Source organism: Ictalurus punctatus, chromosome 12 (assembly GCF_001660625.3).
Source record: "Ictalurus punctatus breed USDA103 chromosome 12, Coco_2.0, whole genome shotgun sequence".
Lineage (NCBI taxonomy): Eukaryota > Metazoa > Chordata > Actinopteri > Siluriformes > Ictaluridae > Ictalurus > Ictalurus punctatus.
Genome location: NC_030427.2, coordinates 11,845,462 through 11,861,664, shown reverse-complemented (window position 1 = coordinate 11,861,664; position 16,203 = coordinate 11,845,462). Strand labels below are relative to the sequence as shown.

The following is a 16,203-nucleotide window of genomic DNA, read 5'->3' as shown; positions in this document are numbered from 1 at the left end:
TTAAAAATAAAAAACAAAAAAAGCACATGTACATAAGTATTCACAACCTTTGCTCAATACTTTGTTGAAGCACCTTTGGCACCAATTACAGCCTCAAGTCTTTTTGAGTATGATGATACAAGCTTGGCACACCTATTTTTGGGCATTTTCTCCCATTCTTCTTTGCAGGACCTCTCAAGCTCCACCAGGTTGGATGGGGAGTGTCGGTGCACAGCCATTTTCAGACCTCTCCAGAGATGTTCAATCGGGTTCAAGTCTGGGCTCTGGCTGGGCCACTCAAAGACATTCACAGAGTTTTCCTGTAGCCAATCCTTTGTTATCTTGGCTGTGTGCTTAGGGTCGTTGTCCTGTTGGAAGATGAACCTTCACCCCAGTCTGAGGTCCAGAGCGTTGTGGAGCAGGTTTTCATCAAGGATGTCTCTGTACATTGCTGCATTCATCTTTCCCTCAATCCTGACTAGTCTCCCAGTTCCTGCCGCTGATAAAATCCCCACAGCATGATGCTGCCAGCAACATGCTTCACTGTAGGGATGTTATTGGCCAGGTGTTGAGTGGTGCCTGGTTTCCTCCAGACATGACGTTTGCCATTCAGGCCAAAGAGTTCAATCTTTGTTTCATCAGACCACCGAATTTTGTTTCTCATGTTCTGAGAGTCCTCCAGGCAGGCTGTCATGTGCCTTTTAATGAAGAGTGGCTTCCGTCTGGCCACTCTACCATACAGGCCTGATTGGTGGAGTGCTGCAGAGATGGTTGTTCTTCTGGAAGGTTCTCCTCTCTCCACAGAGACACACTGGAGCTCTGTCAGAGTGACCATCGGGTTTTTGGTGACCTCCCTGACTAAGGCCCTTCTCCCCCGATCGCTCAGTTTGGCCAGGTGGCCAGCTCTAGGAAGAGTCCTGGGGGTTCCAAACTTCTTCCATTTAAGGATGATGGAGGCCACTGTGCTCACTGGGACCTTCAATGCTCCAGAAATGTTTCTGTACCCTTCCCCAGATCTGTGCCTCGATACAATCCTGTCTCAGAGGTCTACAGACAATTCCTTGGACTTCATGGCTTGGATTGTGCTCTAACATGCATTGTTAACTGTGGGACCTTATATAGACAGGTGTGTGCCTTTCCAAATCATGTCCAATCAACTGAATTTACCACAGGTGGTCTCCAATCAAGTTTTAGAAACATCTCAAGCATGATCAGTGGAAACATGATGCACCTGAGCTCAATTTTGAGTGTCATGGCAAAGGCTGTGAATACTTATGTACATGTGCTGTTTTTGTTTTTTATTTTTAATACATTTGCAAAGATTTCAGACAAACTTCTCTCACGTTGTCATTACAGGGTATTGCTTGTAGAATTTTGAAGAAAATAATGAATCTAATCAATTTTGGAATAAGGCTGTAACATAACAAAATGTGGAAAAAGTGAAGCGCTGTGAATACTTTCCAGATGCACTGTACTTAAAAAAACGTATAACAAAATAATACCAACAGGCAGTCTAGATAGATTCTTTGTTTTAAGGTTCTTCTTTAATAAAATAAATAAATATTTTTTTCTGGCCATGAAATTAACACTGCACTCTGGGGGAAGGGAGAGCTTGTCCATGTTTTAACTGCCTTCTGAACTTACCAGTTTTTCTCAGTTATAATATTAGCTCTGTGGGGATGGAAAAATCAGCAGCCTGGACCCCCTGGACAAGCAGATTTCATGTTCAGGCTATTATTTTTTTTTTATTTGTAGTTGAATGGCAGACACGTAGGTTCATATACGTACATGTGTAGATCCCTGCCATTGTTTTATCTCAACTGTGATATACTTACATATATTGTAGCTTGTATATAATTGCAAATACTTAAGGAAAGTAGTGAAGATGTATGGAGGCTACACCCTTTCTGTTGTAATATAGCATTACACAAATGTGTGCACAGATTCAGAGGAGTAGGTACTCTGGATAAATCTTGCCACTTTATTCAATATATGGATCTACCGGAAGTCAGAACTTATGCTAATTACCCATATGGTGCACATATTTACAACATATTTGAATTTTTCACACATCTGTGTGATCTAGCCTGATAAAAAAAAATAAAAAAAAAATGTATATGCTTAAAAACTGGATATCCACAGGTCCTTTAGCAGGAAGCTCTGAGTAGATGACTAAAGTGGAGGGGGAATTGAAGTGCAGCGAAGTTACGGCTCATGGCATTTCAATTTCCAAGAACCTGTACTCCCACTAACGTAATATCGGCCTGCCCCCTTTGGGGGACATGGGAAAATCTTCCGGATATAAGGCTCTCTGGTCACTCTGCTGAATCCAATAAGTGCAGAAAATTGATCCAAAATGGACTGAAGCACACAAGAATATAGGCTTGAGCAGAGATGAACTGATTGACACAGGTAATGCTGTCACTTAAGCTTTTGTCCTGCAGCTTAGGTGCAAAATAAGCAGAATCTAGTACATCCTGCTAAAAGGGAATTTTTTTTTTTTTTTTTTTTTTTAAACACACAAGAAACAGCACTAACAGCATCTGGAGTCCTAGAGTTCTTATTACTGGACTGTATCAAAATGCACATATTAAAATAATAATAATAATAATAATAATAATAATAATAATAATAATAGTGTAGTTTATAATTTGCTTTTAGTTTTATACTTTTTCATGTGTCATGTGTCATGAATCGTGACGGAGCAGAGATAGGACAGATGCAAGTGCAGGATGAACAATTGTTTATTTGAAAGAGAGACAGGCAGACAAATCCAAAACGTGATCCAAAACATAATCCATAAACATGCAAGAGGTCAGGCGATTGGCAAACAGGCATACACGGGGCAAGGCAGGAATCTAGGTCGTGGTCACAGAAAACAGGGTCGATAAACAAAACAAGAAGCGAACTATGACGAGGGACTGGAAGCGGATAATCCAGTGCGAACTAACTCTAAACATGGACCGTGACTACGACTACGACTACGACTACGACTACGACTACGACACGAACTAAACTAACTCTAACATATTAGTCTTCCGCGTTGTGTGCTGGGAGGCGCGCGGTATATATGCGGACATGATCAGCGCCTAAACTGCTAGCAGCTGAGAGCAATTCAGACCCACGTGAAATCCCAGCCAATGACAGAACAGGGAGGAGACATGACAGAAACATAAACAAAACACACGTGTCCAGATGTCATTACAGTCAACAACGGAAAAGCAGGTGCTCGCGCATTCGCGCTTAGAGCATGCTGCTTCAAGGGGGAATCGTGAAATCATGCTTGTTGATAATTAATAACATAAAAGAATTACAGTCTTTGGGCCAGTCTAGCATATTAATTGTAATTATCACATGAATCACAGTAAATTTTGTTTAAGTTAACTAAATGGCTTTTTTTTTTTGCACTAACAGTTACTCTGTGTGCACAACAATGAATAAGATACTAAATTGAGGTCTTCTTTAAAGAAAGTGTGCCCATGGTTTAAAGGATAAGCTGACCAAGCACTCAACTACAAAGGTTTTAGCTCACTTTAAGTTAAGTTATAACTTTATCCATAAATAATTCAGTCTTTGAGATGTCTCTGATTGCTCCAATCTCCTCCGTAAACTTTAAAGGGAAAATATTAATCGATTAATTCATTAATTAACGCTGTCATATTTATTTATTCAATATCGGCCTTAAATGTCATACCATAATTTTTAAGTGTGTAGTGTAAAATGTGCATTTCAGCATGACACATTGTGTTTACAGCAAACTGTCAGACAATGGCACTGGACTTAGGACTTAACCTCCTTGCTTGAGCTGATATCACAAAAGGTTAAGCAAAAGTTTAGAGTCACGGGTAAATCCTGTGTAGCTTGTCTAAATAGCAAGTAACCTGCAGCTAATTAAATCCTCACTATGCTCTCCTACCTCAACTCAAAATAGAGCCCTTGGACAGTGGTGATTCACACACACTCACGTTAATATGTAAATAAGATGAAAGTTTCTTCTATTATGTGCAGTATGTTGAGTGTGTGTATGTGTGTTACCTCTGTAGGCTGGCACCTGCAGCCTCTGCACACCGCAGGGGACGAGTAGTGGTGAAACACAGATCCTGACAGGTTATCAATCATCTGCATCTCACCCTCCAGAGAGTCCTTAATCAGCAGAGAAACACTGTCCAGCCACAGGTTCTCCTGCATACAAACACACATAACCATCATCTGTTTTGTGTGTCATTATAGGGTTTGTTCGTTTGTTTGTTTGCAGGTAACAGAAGGCACATGTTTGAGACCATACATGAAAATTAGAGCATAGATGTGATTGTGGGAATGTGTTTGGGTCCATGCAGTATATAGGTCTGATGTGTTACATAGAAAGCAGGAAGCTATAGGGATTTACTAGTGACCTGAATTTATCAATATGAATATGAATAAGAAAATCAACATTCCCAAAACATTTTATGAAAACATTTACGTACAACTTCATAAAAAATTCATAAAGGAGAGCTATTAATAGTTATTCTTAAGTTAACATAAGTTATTCTTGATTATGAACATTTATGAATATGACATCAACCTCAGGTGACTGCCCGTGTATTGCACTTTATATACAAAGTGCTTCTTGATTGCGATTACTGCACAAATTGGAACTCACTCTACAGCCTTCCCTCATACATGCATGCTATTTCCTCTATTTCTCTCGTGGCCTGTAGTAGAAGCGATTAATCTGAATTGCAGTCCTTTAGTAGCATTTCTGGCTGGCACAGTGAAGTACTAGAAAACCCTGCATGTGTCCTATTATATGTGTCACCATTAAAATGTAGGTTGTTGATTAAATGGTGAGTGTAGCAAGCCATCTGGGCCCTCCCATGCGTCTTAATAAGACCACTACCAGTTAAGGTATTCAAAGCAATCTAGTTAATTGGACTGCTGGTCTTTGATTATTTTCCCCAGGAGTCAATGAGGTATGACATATAAAGTAAGCAAGCCTGCATGAAACAGGATTGTCTTTTTTGTTTTTTTTTGCAATGTGTTTTTGTGAAAATATCTTTGTGCGAGAGATGTGATTATGACTGACTGAATAGCTCATTCCTGATGCATGGTTGGGGAAAAGAGAGACAAAAGCGCAAAGACTAAACCCAAATGATCTCTGTTTCCATCTTTTCCACACAGGCTGACAGGCTCTTTGTTCCTTGTGAGGTGATGGATGCAGAGACGCTATTTTTGCTGGTGTTCAGTGAGCCATATTCCCATCCAGTCATGCATGATCATGCATGTCCAACAATCCAGGAACCCGTCAGGTGAAAAGCAGCAGAGAGGTCATTGATCTGCCACATCAGACACACCATCACTGGCTCTGTTTATCAGCCAACACTTGGCTCTCTGGCCTTACATTCTCACTTATCCCCTTATATACCCTTTATAGCTCCATACATACTCATTCTTGACAGAACTCACCTATCACCCAATCCATCCCATGCTGCTTAGACATTAAGACACCATTCCTGAAGTCTGCCACCTCATAGCATATCCTTCAAGTTCTGAACTCTGCCTTCTCAATATTTGCTTGGGTACCACATAGTACGTATTATTCTTGGGGTTCTGAACTGTGCCTGGACAATACTTATACAATGTGTGCAATGTACTCAGGTATCTAATATCTGTACTTTTTCTAAGAACACCTCAAAAAGGAACACAAATGCATGCTCATGCCTTGTTCCTGCTCTCTCTTTTGATAATTTTCTGATTATTCCATCCAAAATTGCATAAAGCATTTACATAATGTCAGGTGATCACCTATACTTAACATTCCATTTACATTTACAGCATTTGTTAGATTTCCTTCTGCAGAGAACTGCTTTGTAGTCTCAAAAACACATACTCCTGCTAGTAAAGATAAGTCAGGGTCTAGAAAGGCTCTTGATGCATCCTAGACCTATTTGATGCATGACCCTAAGTGTCTTGATGCATTATTTCCATCTTGGATGCATCTTGAGCAATGGGAGAGGGTCAAGACAAGCTTTGTCTAGTGCAGATTTCTTTTGTACAACATTAACATCAAGAGGATTTGAGCATTTCACTCCAGTGAGGCCATTCTTTATTGTCTCAAGACTTGACTACAACTTGACTAGTGCTTCAACTCCTGATTAGTTCTCCCACACACACACCAGTAAGTTATTGCAACTGATTCAGAATGTGGCTGCTCAATTTCTCTTAGGCCTTCCTAAATTCCATCACATCACTCTACTACTGTGCTGTTTCATATATATTCCTATAGCTGCCCACATTAGATTTTATGGATCAGGTCTGTCCTACCTGGTGGCAGGGGTAAATCCTGCACTGTACCTAGAGCCCGTCAAGACACAAGTACTGTACAACTCAGCCAGACCTGCTACCTTTTAAGAAGCACAGAAGACAATCCGATCTTTGCCGTCCATGTGTTCTGAAAGGTCATGCCGAGTCGTACTGGTGGCACGAAGGGCTTAAGGTACAGTGTGGGATTTAAATTTGCCATCAGATAACACTGACCTGGTCCATTTTTCAATTTCTCACTAGGTGAGTCGATGCATTGGCCATTTGGACAATGTGAAACTGTGCCATGCTTCTGTCCCTTCCGCTACATAGCGCAACCTGTGAGTGTGAAAAGTATCCAGCATTCTTTTCATCATTTATGTGGTTCCAGCACATCATTCATTTATTAATAGTAGACTACATTTCAATGTGTTTTCCAGAATGAACACAGTAACTGCACAGACATGGTGCATATAAATGAAAAAAATCCCCAAATCACTGTCCAACCAATACACATCATTCTTTCTTTGTCTTGACATTTTAATGTGGCACAATCACCCTACAAGATTTTGTGATAATAATTGCAATCCTGCTTGGAAATGTTGGGGGTGTTTATGACAACCATACACTGAGTCGGAACATATCTCTAAGCACTGTTTAGACCTACGAAATCTGCCCTAACTGTAACAATAATCTTGCATTTTCCTTTCAGATATCAAAACTATGTCTGAGGCAGCAAAATACGAGTCACTTAGGAACACTCATGATTGAAAAATAGCTCATTTGTCAAAACATTTCAAATGTGTTCTGAAAGTTCTCTCTCATATGCATTGTCATGCCCGTATCTGCAACTCCCAAAGCCGATGGAGTTGAACTCCCATGATCTTCATCACATGATCTCCAGTCAAGCACCTATACCTACAATACTCAGTAACCTTATTAGTAATGATTGTAACTCCCTATTAATAACCCAAACTGCCAAAGGCATTTTGTAATGTCTTGCTCCAGATGATTCCTTGATGATTCCAAACCTTTATCTGCTGGTCTTGATTAGTCTTTTGACTAATATCCTGCTTCCTGTTTACTGATTTTAGGCTTGTTTAATGTATTTCTAGTGTGTTTGCTAATCACCTGACCATTCTGCTGCCTCATGTTTATGAGTTGGTATGCCATATTGATTTTATATAATAGAACCAGAAAACCTGCAATCTGTCTGTCCACTCCATGATACATCTGGTGTGAAAACCCTCCATCAGACAAGCTCTGCACTAGTAATATAAATAGCAGTGATTAAGAAAACCTTATATAGCTGAAAACTGAATAATGTCTTTACTTTCAATGCTGGCAAGTTGTTTCTGTTCCCAGTTTTAAGATAAAAAAAAAATAAAAATAAAAAACTCATTAAGCAAGTATTAAACTTTAATGGCCCTAAAACAAACACCCACAATTCACTCAGGAACAGCTGGTTATGATGCTGGAGACAACCCCCCTCTCCCTCTCTCTCTCTCTCTCTGAATCTCTGTATATGTTCTGCTTCTCATGCCCAGGCCAACCCACTAATTATGCTGCTCTGGCAATGACAGACTAAGTCATCAATTTGGAGCCATGCCATGGCTGGTAAAGCTACTTTAAAAAAAAAAAAAAAAGATAGAATAGTGCTTTATTAGATAGCATTGATTAACACTGTAATTAGGTGCACAATTTAAAGAATGACAATGCAATAATGGCTTCATTGGTTTTTGAATTACACTCTATATAAGGAGTATTCTGACCATTTTATTAGGGCACCTGCTCATTCATGCAATTATCCAATCAACCAGTCATGTGGCAGCAGCGCAATCATACTGTAAACCATACAGTTACTGGTCAAAAACTAATGTTAACTTCAAATACCAAAATGGGGAAGAACTGTAATTTCAGTTACTTTGACCATGAAAAAATATCACTTGGTCTGGTTTCTAATCTTCTTCTGTTCGGTTTTGATAAGCCTAGGCCTCTTCTGCTGTTGTAGCCAATATCAATTAAGTTTTGAAGGTGTTGTGTGGCCTGACACGCTCACCGTGGATGTAAAGACCGGTTATTCGAGTTATATATCTCTCATCAACAAGGCATTCCTACCTGGAGCGCTACCACTCGCTGGGTGTTTTTTTTTTTTTGTTTTGTTTTGTTTTGTTGCACCATTTTATGTAATTCTAGAAATTGGTTCTATATACAGAAACCAGCCTATCTGTCATCAACAACCATGCCACGGTAGATTAAATCACATTTTTTCCCCTGAACACTGTGAGTCACAGTATCGGGCTGAGCATAAGGCAGTCTTTATGATTATAGCAGTGGTTCTCAGTACAAGTCTACAATAACCAGATTAGATTATACATTGATGCAAGGGTGAGACTTGAGCATAAACTGTGTTTGGGATGTGCAAATATTTAGGCTATCCATGCATCACAAGTGTAGAAGCTCCAAGGAGAAGTAAAGTTTCAGGATAAATCGGACACATCCTTAGTGTTTGAGGAGTGAGAAGTGATTTTTCCTCTTGCTCTTCTGCTGCCTGTTCCTCTTATAGAAAATGTCCATGAACAGAGTGCTAGGTGAAACTAGCTGCCACTTGTTTGTCATTCTGGTTCTCTTCTTCTTGAGTTTGTTACTCCCTGCATCTCTGTTCATTCTTTCAATCAATCTCTTTTATATATTTTAAGAGATCCCTCCTTACACAACATATTATCAGTCTTGATCTCAGCATATGCCCAAATCTCAGACTCTTTTTCGCGATTAACTCACATTAACTCAATTCTTATTTTGCACCCTACCTTTGCATCATGAATTATTTAAATTTGGCTTTTTCACTCGCTTCATCTTCCTCACCTTTCATCGGCTTTTACCAGATTGCCTTTATAAATAGACCCTGACCGCAATCATGGCCCTGTGTTGATCGAGTGGGGAGATTGGTCTTTTTGGTGCTGCATTTTAAATTTTGTGATCATTGCAGTCAACAGGTGCTGTTGCAAGAGTCCGGTCTGTGCTATTCTTAGCACAGCGCTATTAATAGAGCAAGTAGTGAGTCGAGACAACTACATAGCTATAGTCCAACACAAACACACACCTGCACACACAAACACCAGTGACTCATATTTGAGGAAAAAGAGGTATATTCTGATTGGGTGGGGTGGTAGTGATCAGATGGAGTTGTTCCAGAGAACAGACACACCATTACTTCATGTTCATGCTGTCAGTATCTGGTACAGAGTGTTCCTTCCACTCTCTTTCAACATCAGATGATTACTCAGATGATTATTTTCTGCTGTTCAAATCTGTGCTTGGTGAATCCACATATTAGTCAGTTCCAGAATTGCTTTGCTTTAGAGTCCATTAGGCCTTTCCCTTCCTATTAGCACAATATTATAACTAAGTTGCAGGGCGTCAATCAGTTGCCAACGGTACATTTTTAATCAAAAGAAAAAAAAAAATATATATATATATATATATATATATATATATATATATATATATATATATATATATATATATATAAACAGATAACAGTTTGGCTTGAGGTTAATTTTGGACAAAAAAAAGTAGTATGTCATAAGTCATCAAGGTTCTGAAATAAAAACAACTACTTCCACAGGAGACGTTTGCAACCAGTCAGACATCTTTACCCACCATTAATTGTTTCAAACAAAATTATTGGATAACCTGTGATCTTTCATTCATAATCATTATTTGTGTTTGGGGCAGCAGGGATACATGAGCAGCAGGGATGCATGCAGCAGTAATGACTGGCCTACCTGTGCAGGTGAGTAGAGCTTCCTGTGGTTGTGTGATTCATGTCCTCCACTTGGAGGTGTGTACCCGCTTTGGCTGGCATGCACGTGAGCCCCCACCATGGCTGCCTGTCTGCTTCCACACTCAATGCTTGGCCTCTCTCCTCCACCTGCACCACCTCCTCCACTTCCAGTTCCCACCCCGATGCCAGGCCCAGCAGCAGCTGCCAGTCCACCCAGGCAGCAGAGCCCTCCCTGTGCTAGCTCTAGCTCGATTTCAGCATCCATCTCGGCCTCCTCCTGTGCTTCTTTGTTTGAGTCATCCAAGTGCTTCATTAGTACGGCAACTACCACGTTGATGAGCACAAACTGGGCTGTCAGCACAAAACTCACAAAGTACATGGGGGAGATGAACTGTAGACTGCCATTGCAAGAGTAAGTGTCGCCTGGTGGGCACTCACGTAAAGTGTCCTGAGAGAAAGAAATGGGATTGGAAACAATTTAGTCATGAAGGCCTATTCTGAAGAATGATATTATTAACTTTGGATCACATATCACATATCACATATGTTCCGAACATACAAAAGTGAAACATACAGGATGAAATGCCATTATGAAAACAAACAAACAAACAAACAAATACTACTACTACTACTACTACTACTACTAATAATAATAATAATAATAATACTTTTTTAACTCACCTTCATGATCCCATTCCAGTTGTCACCAGTTGAGACCTGGAAGAGTGTAAGGAAGGCCATGCCGAAGTTCTCAAAGGTGGCGTGCCGACTCATCCCCTCACATGGGTAATCTGCATTGCACACTAAGATCAGAGAACAAATAGATGGATAAAGGAAGACAGAGGGTTTTAATGCATGCAATTTAATTCCATCCATCCATCAATTTTCTGTACCGCCTATCCTACACAGGGGTCATGGGGAGCCTGGAGCCTGTTCAAGAGGACTTGGGGCACAAGGTGGGGGACACCCTGGATGGGGTGTCAACCCATTGCAGGACACAATCGCACAGATACTTACACACCCATTCACACATTATGGAGAATTTAGAGATGCCAATCAGCCTACAACGCATGTCTTGGGACATATCATACTGATAACTTAAATTCAGTTAGTTCAATTTAACCTATGATTAGCTGTAGGGACAACTGGCTTGACATCTCTCATTTATATTAAGAGTAACATTTACCCAGTTCCCCAAATAGCTCTACACCCAGAGCAGCATAGATGAAGAACAGCAACATAAACAGCAGACCCAGATTTCCCACCTGCAAAACACACAGTCATTCAGCATGCCATTAGCTAATTACAGTAAAAACAAGAGCTGAAGTAAATTTTACCTTGACATTTTGAATAAACAAGATGTCAGCAAATAATGACTCATCTGAATAAGTAAGCAAACAAATATCTGTTTTTTTTTCTTCTAAAAAGGGCAATACACAATGGTAGATCTGTATGTGTCACGATTCCCCCTTGAAGCAGCGTGCTCTAAGCGCGAATGCGTGAGCACCTGCTTTTCCGTTGTTGACTGTAATGACATCTGGACACGTGTGTTTTGTTTATGTTTCTGACATGTCTCCTCCCTGTTCTGTCATTGGCTGGGATTTCACGTGGGTCTGAATTGCTCTCAGCTGCTAGCGGTTTAGACGCTGATCATGTCCGCATATATACGGCACGCCTCCCAGCACACGGCGTGGAAGATTAATACTTTAGAGTTAGTTTAGTTCGTAGCGTATTCATAGTCATGGTCCATGTTTAGAGTTAGTTTAGTTTGGGTCATAGTCATAGTCATAGTCATGGTCCATGTTTAGAGTTAGTTCGTGCTGGATTTTCCGCTTCCAGTCCCTCGTCATAGTTCGTTTCTTGTTTAGTTTATCGACCTAGATTCCTGCTTTGCCCCGTGTATGCCTGTTTGCCAATCGCCTGACCTCTTGCATGTTTGTGGATTACGTTTTGGATCACGTTTTGGATTTGTCTGCCTGTCTCTCTTTCTAATAAACAACTGTTCATCCAGAACTTGCATCCGTCCTATCTCTGCTCCGTCACGATTTGTGACAGAATCTTCTGCCCAAAACACGGATGCAGCAAGAAAACGGAGGAGACGCAGAACCCGGAAGTCGACGCCAACCGTCCCCGCTATGGACTCCGTCCACTTCCCACAATGGACATTTATGGAGCTTCATGATCCATTTGACAGATTTTTCGGTGCCCCTGAATATTTTCTGGTAGACTGTCAATACTATTTCGCCAGCCTGTTAGACCCTAAGCCAGAGGAGAAGCAATGGCTCCGATTCATGTGGTCCCGGTTCTTTGGACCGGCCTGTCAATGGGTGCAGCTCAAACTGGATAAGCACTGTAGGGACCTGGACGGTGTAGTACAGTTTGTGGGGGAATTCATGGTGCGATTCGGGAGTCCGGAGGCGAAGGACGAGCTAGAACAACTTCTCAGGGGGGTAAGTCTGGCAGGCGAACCTGCCCTGCCGTTTACCTACTACTACAGGCAACTTCATGCAGAGCTCAACTCTGAAATCCAAGTCAAGTCTCAAGTCCCTGAGATCCAAGTCAAGTCTCCAGTACCTGAGATCCAAGTCAAGCCTCCAGTACCTGAGATCCAAGTCAAGTCTCCAGTACCTGAGATCCAAGTCAAGCCTCCAGTACCTGAGATCCAAGTCAAGCCCCCAGTCCCTGAGATCCAAGTCAAGCCTCCAGTCCCTGAATCCAAGTCAAGCCGCCAGTCCCTGAGATCCAGGTCAAGCCCCCAGTCCCTGAGATCCAGGTCAAGCCCCCAGTCCCTGAGATCCAGGTCAAGCCTCCAGTCCCTGAGATCCAGGTCAAGCCTCCAGTCCCTGAGATCCAGGTCAAGCCTCCAGTCCCTGAGGTCCAGGTCAAGCCTCTAGTTTCTGAGGTCCAAGTCAAGCCTCCAGTCTCTGAGGTCCAAGTCAAGCCTCCAGTCTCTGAGGTCCAAGTCAAGCCTCCAGGCTCTGAAGTCCAAGTCAAGCCTCCAGGCTCTGACGTCCAAGCCAAGCCTCCAGGCTCTGACGTCCAAGCCAAGCCTCCAGGCTCTGACGTCCAAGCCAAGCCTCCAGGCTCTGACGTCCAAGCCAAGCCTCCAGGCTCTGACATCCAAGCCAAGCCTCCAGGCTCTGACGTCCAAGCCAAGCCTCTCGTCCCTGAGGTCCAAGCCAAGCCTCTCGTCCCTGAGCTCACGTTCAAGCCTGCTGATCCAGTTGACCAAGCTCTGCTAATATCTAAGCCTAATGACCAAGCTCTGCTCACGCCCCAGTCTGCTGACACGCCCAGCCAAACTCTGCTCTCGCCCCAGTCTGCTGACACGCCCCGCCAAGCTCTGCTCTCGCCCCAGTCTGCTGACACGCCCAGCCAAGCTCTGCTCACGCCCCAGTCTGCTGACATGCCCAGCCAAGCTCTGCTCTTGCCACAGTCTGCTGACACGCCCAGCCAAGCTCTGCTCTCGCCACAGTCTACTGACACCCCCAGCCAAGCTCTGCTCTCGCCACAGTCTGCTGACACGCCCAGCCAAGCTCTGCTCTCGCCCCAGTCTGCTGACACGCCCAGCCAAGCTCTGCTCTCGCACCAGTCTGCTGACATGCCCAGCCAAGCTCTGCTCAGGCCCCAGTCTGCTGACACGGCCACCCAAGTTCTGCTCACGCCCCAGTCTGCTGACACGGCCACCCAAGTTCTGCTCACGCCCGAGTCTGCTGACACGGCGACCCAAGCTCCGCCCATGCCCAAGGTTCACCTGGTGACCTCAGAGCCTCAGATTCCCTGTTCAGCTGAGGTCGTCGCTCAACCTTCCTGCTCCATGGCAAATATCGTTCCCCCCTTCTGCTTCGAGGAGACCCACGCTCCTCTTCCTGGCCGCACGGAGACCCACGCTCCTCTCCCTGGCCGCACGGAGACCCACACTCCTCTCCCTGGCCGCACGGAGACCCACGCTCCTCTCCCTGGCCTTACAGGGGACTTCGCTCTGCCTTCCAGTTCAGCTGGGGACGTCGCTCCGCTTTCATGCTCCAACGAGGACATCGCCCTGCTTCCCTGCTCTGCCGAGTACCATGCTCTGCCTTCATGCTCCGCCGAGGACGTCACTCTGCCTTCATGCTCCGCCGAGGACGTCGCTCTGCCTTCATGCTCCGACGAGGACGTTGCCCTGCTTCCCTGCTCTGCTGAGTACAGTGCTCTGTTTCCCTGCTCCGCCGAGGACGTCGCTCTGCCTTCATGCTCCAACGAGGACGTCGCCCTGCTTCCCTGCTCTGCTGAGTACAGTGCTATGTTTCCCTGCTCCACCGAGGACGTCGCTCTGCTTTCATGCTCTGACGAGGACGTCGCTCTGCCCTCATGCTCCGCCGAGGACATCGCTCAGCCTCCCTGTTCAGCCGAGGACGTCGCTCAGCCTCCCTGTTCAGCCAGGGTCGTCGCTCCGCTTCCCTACGCCGCCAAGAACACCGTGCAGTTTCCTGGCTCTGCTTGGGACATTCAGCTCAGTGGGCCGGGCCGCCAATGAAGTGGGATGACTCATGGCACTCCGGGAGGAGTGCCTTTGGGGGGGGTTCTGTCACGATTTCCCCTTGAAGCAGTGTGCTCTAAGCGCGAATGCGCGAGCACCTGCTTTTCCGTTGTTGACTGTAATGACATCTGGACACGTGTGTTTTGTTTATGTTTCTGTCATGTCTCCTCCCTGTTCTGTCATTGGCTGGGATTTCACGTGGGTCTGAATTGCTCTCGGCTGCTAGCGGTTTAGACGCTGATCATGTCCGCATATATACTGCGCGCCTCCCAGCACACGGCGCGGGAGATTAATACTTTAGAGTTAGTTTAGTTCGTAGCGTATTCATAGTCACGGTCCATGTTTAGAATTAGTTTAGTTTGGATCATAGTCATAGTCATAGTCATGGTCCATGTTTAGAGTTAGTTCGCGCTGGATTATCCACTTCCAGTCCCTCGTCATAGTTCGTTTCTTGTTTAGTTTATCGACCTAGATTCCTGCCTTGCCCCGTCACGATTTGTGACAGTATGTAATACTGAGATATAAACTCCCTAAGAAAACAATGTGTACAGACTATATTAGACACAGAACTGTCTTGGAGCTCAGCAAACCAATCTCATCAAACTTGGGCAGTGAATTATGCACTGGGAAGGATAGGCTGCTGACATAACAAGACTGGCCATGAGCTAAAGGCCATGACTTATGTTCATGGTTAGTTCAGTTTTAACAAAAATACCGGATGCACATATGGTCTAACAGGGGACAGGGAAAGGTAAGATACTTTTACAAAATACATCACATTAACTGATTTAATAAGATTATAATTAAAATGTGTTAATTTGCTTCTGCTAACTGGTAAATTATGAGTGTAGATACTTGGTGTCTTGCATGTAATTTGCAAAGAAGCTGTGTCGTATACAAATAAATAATAACATAATAATAATAATAATATATATATATATATATAAAACCTCTGACGATTACTTTAGTACAGAAAATCTTATTCATTTACTGCAGCATTTTAATTTGCCAGTTACAAATATGCTTGGTTAACAGAGCAGAGCAACGGCTCTGGAACTATGGTCTCTGATGCAGCTTTTTAGGAAAATGTTTGTTCCCTAATCACTTACATTACCTGAGAGAATATGCAAAATGTATGTGCAGAATAAAAACATGTGATCTAAACAATGGAAATGAGAGTATAGATAAGTTACATTTACTTTTCTTCAAACTAGACAGAGGAGAACATCTTAGGAATATAAAAATCAGCTAATTAGCTTTCAGAAGTTTACACTGCCACATAAGCAATAAGCTCTGTGTGGGTGTACTGTACTTACTGCAAAAAAAAATATTGCTGCAAGATTATAAAACTTTCTCAACTAAGAAACCCAGTGAAAATTCACATTACTTTAGAAGATAAACTAAGTTTACTTTTGGTGTACTAAATGGCAAATCATGTTAAATAATGGTCAACGATGTGCATGCCATTTTAGAAATTGGTTCTCTCTGACGTGCCTCACACAGAGAGTGATTGATCTCCACAATTAACCTCTCTCTCTTCAGTTAGCTAAAATGTCCTTGTGTTGTGGCAGGGGCACGAGACTGGAGAATGATAGTGTAGGCTCAAGAGATATGTCATGTGTGTATAACAAAAAAGTGA

At 43.0% G+C, this 16,203-nt stretch overlaps 1 protein-coding gene across 1 annotated transcript in view; it reads right to left on the bottom strand.

Annotated features, from left to right (window-relative positions):
- The window catches only part of LOC108272343 (voltage-dependent T-type calcium channel subunit alpha-1I), a 143,720-nt gene that overhangs the window by 9,590 nt on the left and 117,927 nt on the right, over nucleotides 1–16,203 (bottom strand). The window contains exons 28-31 of the mRNA XM_053684293.1: nucleotides 11,232–11,310; nucleotides 10,727–10,848; nucleotides 10,047–10,493; nucleotides 4,015–4,161 (exon numbers count right to left, since the gene is read on the bottom strand). Coding sequence (XP_053540268.1) covers nucleotides 4,015–4,161; nucleotides 10,047–10,493; nucleotides 10,727–10,848; nucleotides 11,232–11,310 — 795 coding nt within the window. The remainder of the gene's footprint in view (nucleotides 1–4,014; nucleotides 4,162–10,046; nucleotides 10,494–10,726; nucleotides 10,849–11,231; nucleotides 11,311–16,203) is intronic.